General features: G+C 34.0%; 1 protein-coding gene across 1 annotated transcript; it reads right to left on the reverse strand.

The window, feature by feature from the left end:
• Positions 1-719: 719 nt before the first annotated feature.
• Positions 720-3,596, reverse strand: LOC124926226 (cytochrome P450 734A1). The gene is made up of 4 exons (XM_047466419.1): positions 3,058-3,596; positions 2,223-2,467; positions 1,774-2,137; positions 720-1,258 (listed from the first exon to the last, which is right to left on the reverse strand). The coding sequence occupies exons 1-4, from the start codon at positions 3,553-3,555 to the stop codon at positions 836-838; spliced, it is 1,530 nt and encodes a 509-aa protein (XP_047322375.1). The 5' UTR covers positions 3,556-3,596; the 3' UTR covers positions 720-835.
• Between the last annotated feature and the right edge of the window lie 5,325 nt (positions 3,597-8,921).

The following is an 8,921-nucleotide window of genomic DNA, read 5'->3' on the forward strand; positions in this document are numbered from 1 at the left end:
TTTTTGTTTTGTGTTAATGTCATTTTAATATGAAATAAAGAAGTGTGATATTAATTGCATCGAGTTAAATTGGATTGAGTTTGAATTAAGTTTGAATTGAGTCGGATTAGTCGGACCAAATCAGATTCAGGTCAATTACAAATAAACATGTTAGATTTAGGTTAGAAATTTTGACTTTAAATTATTAAAAAAAAAATTAAAATTGTTACACGGTCACCTGACCTGAATTGCCACCTAATTTCAAGTATACTAACCATAATAAAGTTTAACTGAATTTGGCTGATAAAAGGCAATTAAATTTATATATATATATATATATATATATATATATATATATTTAACAACAATATCTTATGAATGTGAAACTTGTATTTATCTTTTAAATTTCAGTTCGTTCCATCTTAAAGTCAACAAACATGGGTGACACATTTTTATCAAAATTATTTATTTTCATTATATTTTTATTTGGTCTACCAACATCCTAATTTAGATAAGTTACTTTGGACTGATTTTTCAACTTTGTAATATTTTTATAAAATATATGAGATACATGTAAAACATAAAATTTTAAATAAATTTATAATTATTTTTTTATTCAACTAAATTATTTATTATTATTATTTTGGATAGATTTGAGGTTTGAATATGCCACAAACATTCAAATATTTATAAGTTTAATTACATTACAATAGACATCATTGTCACTAACAAAGGCTTTAACCAATTGAGGAACTGACCCACATCATTTAAGATTTTGTTTTTGAAAAAGGATATTATGTTACATTTTATAATAGAAACTTTAGAATGACCTCTTATTTTTCAAGAAAGGCCTTACTTATATTTCATCAATTTTGCTAAAAATGATGTGAGCACCATGTTGAGGTTCCAAAGTCATTCCCTGCCTAGGGGCATGAACGTAAGAAGGCGACAACCTAAACGAATATTCCCTTATGATAATTGCCAACACGATCTTCGCCTCCACCATGGCTAGGTTTTGGCCCACGCAAAGTCGTGGCCCCATTCCAAACGGAAAAAATGACCCTATTTGCTTCCGGGGAACCATAAATCTCTCAGGATTGAATTTGTCGGAATCTGAACCCCATATCTCTGGATCGTGATGGACCGCCGTCATGGCCAAGAAGAATTCTGTCCCTCTTAAGACATCGAGATTTCCTAGCTTCACATCTTTAGTCGCCTTCCTCATTAGCAGCACCGCCGGAGGGTACAAACGCATTGTCTCGTTCAATATCAAACCTAACTACATTCAAAAAATGAAATAGTGTCAAAGTTTCAACTATTTATGATTATGTTATAAAATTTTAACAAAATAAATAAAAACAAGTAAATAATACTATATATATATATATATATATATATATATATATATATATATATATATATATATATATATATATATATATATATATATATGTAAACAAACTATGCAAAAGAAAACTATGTACATGCAAAGAATAAAAATTTTAAATTATGGACTTGTCATGAAAAATTCAATGTTTTTTTATTGTGCACCGTGAGTCCTAGTCACCAAAATTCTAACAAATTATTTTCTTACCACAATCATTTATTCCATAGAAGAGGCTAATACATTATCACGACAGTATAATTCTCACTTTAAATCAATCCATGTATTTTTTTAATTGAAAATCAAACTTGAGACATGAGCATTATTAGTTACGTCAAGACTATTTTCACTTGAAAAAATGGTTAAAAAGTATAATTTATTAGGCACCCTAAATTGCACGAAAAACTTACATTCTTCAAGTCCGACAAATCTCCAGGAGCTAAAAACTCGCGATTTTTGCACACGTCAATCACCTCCCGACGAGCCTTATCTTGCCATTCCCAATGACCGGCAAGAAGAACAATTGCCCAAGTCAAAAGATTTCCCGTCGTATCCTTTCCCGCAAAATAGAAAGTCTTGCATTCATCAACAACCTCATCCATAGTCAATCTCTCCTCCTCTCCATCGCAATTCTTGTACGACGACATCAACAACGACAGTAAATTCTTCGAGTTCTCCATTTCACCGCCGTTTTTCTCAATCAACGCCATTATCGATCTCCGAGTTTCTCTCTCGAGCTTCCATCTCATCCTATTCTTCTTTGTTGGAAGAAACCTACAAACATGTATTCATCATTTTCACATAATGTGTTAGAAAAGATTGAAAAAATTAATGGTTTGATTGATAGATGTAACAGTACTTGAATCCTGGAATGTAGATAGTTCTTATGGCATCAAGAGCTAATCCTATTTGTTGATCCTGCAATTCAAAAACTCTTCTTCCTTCTTCAAAGCTACTACCGAAGGCGGTTCTTGAGATAATGTCGGCGGAGAGGTTATGAAACTCTTTGTGTACTTCCACTTCAAACTCTTCATTTTTCTCTCTGATTTCTTCCCATTTTTTTATCATCTTTTTTGTGCTTTCTACCATTTCTGGAACCCAAGCCTGTAATTCATATTTTAGATATAAGAAAATTGATATAATAAGTTAATTGTTTTTCACATTATATATTGAACTAGAAGAAGCAACAATTGATTGGATAATAAAGAAAATACAATCATTTCCCTTTTTAACTCATATATTTACAATTTCATCTACATGTGTTTGAATCAAAACCAACTGAATCAATCAAATTGAAACAAGTCGAACTGTTAAAAATTAAAAGGTATGGAGATCGATAATGGTATATATTATGAATTTATTATGCCGAAACAAGTCGAACTGTTACTATCATTTATTATGAATCAAAGTTAATGATTAATTATATATAATAGTAAATTGGTTGATCTTTTATCTACAAAATCCAGACCCAAATCTAGTTTCAGAAACTATACCAAAATGGGCCTAAAATATAATAAATGACATTTTCATTCAGGTTAAAAATTATTTGAATTTAATTTCAAATAACTAACTATTTCATCTTCAAATTAATAAAATAATTCTATTTATTTTTTTACAGAAAAAAAAGACAAGATTATAGAGGCCCTAATGTTGTTTCTATTTCTAGAGTTGTAGAAACAAAAAAACAAACAAACCTTAACTTTCTCCATGTAGAAGGCCTGGCTAGTAATCCTTCGATGAAAAGCCCATTTATCTCCACTAAGCCCAACAAGGCCCATTCCAAACAAAAGCCTAGACAACGGATTAAACTCAACCTTTCCAAAACACCCATTCGTATCCATCAAAATCTCTTTTATCATATCCGGTTCGGATACAGCGAGTCGGGCTTTCGACCCGAACCAATAAATGAAAGTTTTGCCGTAAATCGTTGACCAGTTATAGTAGTGTGGCATCACGCGCCGGACGACGTCGTGAGTTACGATTGACATGGGTTTCGATTCCGCCTGAGAAATCATCCGCCGTCGGATCTGTGCTGAGTTTCCGAAGATCGGACGGTAATTGGGGCCGGATATCCCCTGTTTGTTGAAATGACGTTGGATCTTCAGAGGGACCCATAGGATTGTGTGGATGAGATTGAGAATCAGAAGGAGGATGAAAGAGAGGAAGATTATTACAAGAGGGAGATAATTCATTGTGAGAATGATCAATGAAAATGGAAATATTGATAGAAGAGAGATGAAGAAAGTGAAGTAGTTGGATGGTTGACCCATAAAGAGAGTTGAATATTTGAAGGGATTGTTTGGTTTGGTTATAAAATCGAAATAGTAACCCACCAATTTAGTAGTAATAAAAATCGGCTTACTACAATAAAAGTTCATAGTTCAATTTTATCTGAAAGGGTTTTGAGTTAAAGTAAGATAGAAGAATAAAATTGAATAAGTGTTTAAAAAAGAAAAAGAATGTACACATTAAAAAATAATTTATTTAGGTTATAAGATCGAATTAATAGTCTAGTAAGTGTTTATAGTACACATTAAAAAAGAATTATTAGTTGAAATGTCTCAAATTCAAGATTTATATATATATATATATCAGCATAACATATATCAGCATAACAGAGATGATGAAAATTGTCAATCTTCTTTAAAATTGTCTATTCAAAATTAATATATATATATATACGAAGGAAATTATTGGGCATTTGAGTCCAGCCCAATCACGCATTTAATTAAACAAGCAAAATTTAAGAATGTTATTTATTCTATCACTGCTAGAGATAAAATATCCTGCTAAGAAAAAAACAAACAAAGAAGAAAACAAACAAAGAAGAAGAAACAAAAGAAGAAGAAGAGAATGAGGCAATAGAGATTTCTTTACATTTATCACCTTCAAGTTCCAATTTCTTGTTGTATATCTAGACTAGTTTGAGTCTAAATAAAATTGGTTTTCTCTGTTTGTATACCTCAACTTTGGGTTTAAAGTTGAGAAGAACATTTGTATCTGTTTCTTGTTTATAGTGAAATTTGTCGGTTGACCCTGTGGTTTTTACCCTCCAAGTTAAGAGAGTTTTCCACGTAAATTTGGTGCTGTTTTGTTGTGTGTTTGATCTGCTATTTTAGATTTGAATAACTTGTGCATTTACCCATCTCACATCGATTGATTACAGTATAAAAGTATTCTTCGTTTCAAAATTCCCAACAAGTGGTATCAAAGCTGTTAGATTTATTTTTGAAGAGTGCTTTTGTAAGTTGAGATTGAAGACAATAACACAATGATCAGGTTGACAAATAATAACTGGAGGATTTGGAAATCCAAAATGGAGGATATCCTTTACTGTAAAGACTTGTATGAGCCGGTTGAAGGAGATAGTGCGAAGCCAAAAAATATGTCTGACGGTGATTGAACAAAATTGAACCGGAAAGTAGTTGGCACAATTAGATAGTGGTTTGATGATAGCGTGTACCACCATGTAGCAAGTGAGAAGAGTGCACATGAGTTGTGGAAGAAGCTGAAGTCATTGTATGAGCAGAAAACAATAGGTAACAAAGCGTTATCAATTCGAAAGTTAGTAAATCTGAAATTCAGAGAAGGTGCAGGTGTTGTTGAAATTTAAATGAGTTTCAGAGCTTGATTAATCAATTGTCAGTGATGGAGATGACCTTAGAAGATGAACTGCAAGCCTTATTGCTCTTGGGATCATTGCCCGGCAGTTGGGAGACATTGGTTGTGACAGTCAGTAATGCAACTCCGAATGGTGTTCTTACTATGAGTATAGTTACCAGCAGCTTGTTCAATGAGGAGACAAAAGGAAGTCAACTAATACAAATAGTGCACAAGCCCTTGTCATAGAGAACAGGGAAAGAGCTGAATATCGACAACAATCAAGAGGCCATAACAAGTCTAGAGGCATATCAAAATCTAAGGAAATACAGTGTTATCAATGTGGTAAAGAAGGTTACATGAAGAAAAATTGTAGAGCCTGGAAAAGACTACAGAATGAAGACAAAAATCAGAAGAAAGATGATGAAAATAGAATTACCACAGTAACTACAAATGATGTAGTGATTCTTTCTTGTGAAAAAGAACAATATCTACATGTAGAAGTTCACCAAGGAGTTGAATGGATAGTTGATACATGTGCTTGCTATCATGCTACATCAAATAGAGAGTTTTCTTCACGACTTACAAGGATAGAGATTTTGGTACAGTGAAGAAGGGTAATACTAGTCACTTAAGTATTGTGAGTATTGGTGATATTTGTTTGTAGACAGAGCTGTGATATTACTTAACACTTAAAGATGTCCGACATATTCCTGATTTGTGTCTAAACTTGATATCAGGTGATGCATTGGACAAAGATGGATTCAAGCATTACCTTGGTAGTGGAGAATGGAAGCTCAACAAGGATAAATAATTGTAGCAAAAGAGAAGTCGTGACACTCCTTATACCGAACACATGTGAAGATACTCAAGAATGAGTTGAATGCAGTACAAGCTGAAAGCTCTCTAAATCTATGGCATCAACGTCTTGGCCACATGAGTGATAAAAGGTTGCGAATTCTAGTGAGGAAGCTTCACATCCCCTCAACCAAAGACGAGGTTCTAGATCTATGCGACTACTGCCTATTTGGTAAGCAACACAGAGTCTCTTTTAGTCAAACATCAGAAAGGAAACATAATATGATGGACTTGGTTTATTATGATGTGTGTAGTCCTTTTGAGGAGGAGTCATTGGTGGCAATCAATATTTTCTAACATTTATTGATGATGCATCTAAAAAGGTGTGGGTTTATTTGATGAGAATGAAAGACCACGTATTTAATTACTTTCAAGAGTTCCCATGTCATGGTAGAAAGAGAGACATATAATAAGCTGAAATGTCTCCGCTCTGATAACAGGGGAGAGTATACCTCCAAGGAATTTAAAGCATATTGTGTAAAATATGGAATTTACATGAGAAAATGTGTCTGGAACTCCAAAACACAATGGTGTGGCTGAGAGAATGAATCACACCATTGTAGAAAAGGTTAGATGCATGCTGAAGATGACAAAGTTGTCAAAACAGTTTTGGGCAGAAGTAGTTCGCACAATTTTCTATCTCATAAATAGGTCACCCTCTGTTCCTTTGAAGTTTGAAATACCAAAAAGTGTATGATCTAAGAAGAATATTTCATACTCGCATTTAAGGGTGTTTGAATGCAAAACATATGTGCATATTTCAAAGGAGCAACGATTCAAGTTGGATGATAAAACAATTCCATGTATTTTCCTTAGATATGGAAATGAGGAATTTGGGTACAGATTATGGGACCCAGAAAAGAAATGAATTGTTAGATGTAGAGATGTTGTGTTCTTCGAGGGTTAGAATGGGATAAATCTAGAAATCAACGAGAAGTTAGAGAGAATTGATGAGTCCATAAAACTCATACCATTTCCTTCACATGTACAGTCAACAGTAACAGATGAAGATGAACATAATGAAGAAGCCACTAAGAAAACCTCTGACATGAATGGTAGTAATAATGATGAGAATATTTATGATGTTTCTGAGCAGGGGAACAACATCATCAAGAAGAGCCATAAGAGCCCCATTAAGAAGGTCTGAAAGAGAGCACCAACCTTCTAAAAGGTATCCTTCTTCAGAGTATATTTTATTGATAGAAGAAGGAGAGACAAAATATTTTCAAGAGGCACAAGTTCATAAAGACAAAGCTAAGTGACATAATGCAATGAAAGATGAGATGAATTCATTGCAAGAAATTGGCACATGTGAGCTAGTAGAACTTCCTAAGGGTCGAAAGTCATTGAAAAACAAATGGGTGTTTAAGCTAAAGAGAGATGAAAATGGAGAAATTATGAAGTACAAAGCTCGACTTGTTGTAAAGGGTTTTGGACAGAAATAGGGCATCGACTTTGAGGATATTTTCTCACTAGTGGTAAAGATGATTTTCATTCGTATAGTGTTAGGTATAGTAGCTAACATAGACCTTGAACAACTTGATTTAAAAACTGGATTTCTTCATGATAATTTGGAAGAAGAGATCTATATGGTACAACTAGAGGGATTTAAAGTGAAAGAAAATGAGAACATGGTTTGCAAATTGAAGAAGAATCTATACGGTTTGAAACAAGCTCCAAGACAGTGGTACAAGAAATTTGACTCTTTTATGATGAGTCATGGGTACTAGAGAACCAAGGCAGATCCGTGTGTTTACTTCAAAAGATTGTCTAATAATAATAGGACATGATGCTCAAATAATAGTCATGTTGAAGAAGGAGATGTCCAAGACATTTGACATGAAAGACATAGGTCAAGCACGTCAGATATTGGGAATGCAGATTACTCATGACAGAAAGGTTAAGAGACTTTGGTTATCACAAGAGAAGTACATTGAAAGGGTGCTTCAAAGTTTCAACATGTAAGGAGCAAAGGAAGTAAGTTGTCCACTTCCTAGCCATTTTAAATTGAGCAAGAAGATGTGTCCATCAATAGAGAAAGAAAATGATGAAATGTCAAGTGTTCCATACTCCTCAGCTATAGAGAGTTTGATGTATGCAATGGTTTGCACTAGGCCAGATATAGCGCATGCAATCGGTGTGGTAAGTAGGTTCCTCTCTAATCTAGGAAAACAACATTGGGAAGTAGTGAAGTGGATTCTTAGAAATATAAGAGGCACTTCCAATTTGTGTTTGAGTTTTGGAATTTGTGAAACTGTGTTAGAAGGTTACACAGATACTGATATGGCTGGAGATCTAGATCACATAAAATCCACTTCGGGTTATGTGTTTAATTTTGCAGAGGGAGCCGTGTCATGGCAATCCAAGTTACAAAAATGTGTGGATTTGTCAACAACAGAAGCATAATACAATGCTACAACTGAAGTTGGTAAGGAGTTATTGGATGATTAGATTTCTCCTAAATCTTGGTATGCAACAAGAAGATGCAATTGTTTTCTGTGATAGCCAGAGTGCCATAGATTTGAGCAAGAATGCTACATATCATTCCAGAACTAAGCATATTGATGTGAGGTTTCATTGGTTAAGAGATGTAATAGAAAAACAACGGATGAAGCTGAAGAAAATCCACACGGATAAGAACCCGTCAGACATGTTTACGAAGATTGTTCCAAAGACAAGCTCGAGCTCTGTTGTCAGTTTGTCAGCATGAATACCAAGTGATGACTTGAAGATCGGTGTGCCTCTCTCCGTGGGCTGGAGGGGAAGATTGTTGGGCCTTTGGGTCCAGTCCAATCAGGCATTTAATTAAATAAGCAAAACCTAAGAATGTTGCTCATTCTATCACTACTAAAGAGAGAACATTCTGCTAAGAAGAGAAGAAACAGAGGAAGAAGAAGATAAAGATGCAGTAGAGATCTCCTTACATTTATCACCTTCAGGTTCCAATACATGAAATTGATTTTTTCTGTTTGTATACCTCAACTTTGGGTTTAAAGTTGAGAAGAACATTTGTATCCATTTCTTGTTTATAGTGAAATTTGTCGGTTAGCCCCGTGGTTTTTTACCCTCCAGGTTGAGAAGGTTTTCCACGTAAATCTAG

The sequence above is a fragment of the Impatiens glandulifera genome, chromosome 2, assembly GCF_907164915.1.
Source record: "Impatiens glandulifera chromosome 2, dImpGla2.1, whole genome shotgun sequence".
NCBI lineage: Eukaryota > Viridiplantae > Streptophyta > Magnoliopsida > Ericales > Balsaminaceae > Impatiens > Impatiens glandulifera.

Bases quoted from the DNA above. Each gene is read 5' to 3' on its own strand.
- LOC124926226 (XM_047466419.1), bottom strand. From the start codon at position 3,555: ATGAATTATCTCCCTCTTGTAATAATCTTCCTCTCTTTCATCCTCCTT. The intron at 2,468-3,057 runs GTTTGTTTGTTT...TATGAATTACAG, and splicing joins TCTACATGGAGAAAGTTAAG to GCTTGGGTTCCAGAAATGGT. The intron at 1,259-1,773 runs GTAAGTTTTTCG...TTTTGAATGTAG, and splicing joins ATTTGTCGGACTTGAAGAAT to TTAGGTTTGATATTGAACGA.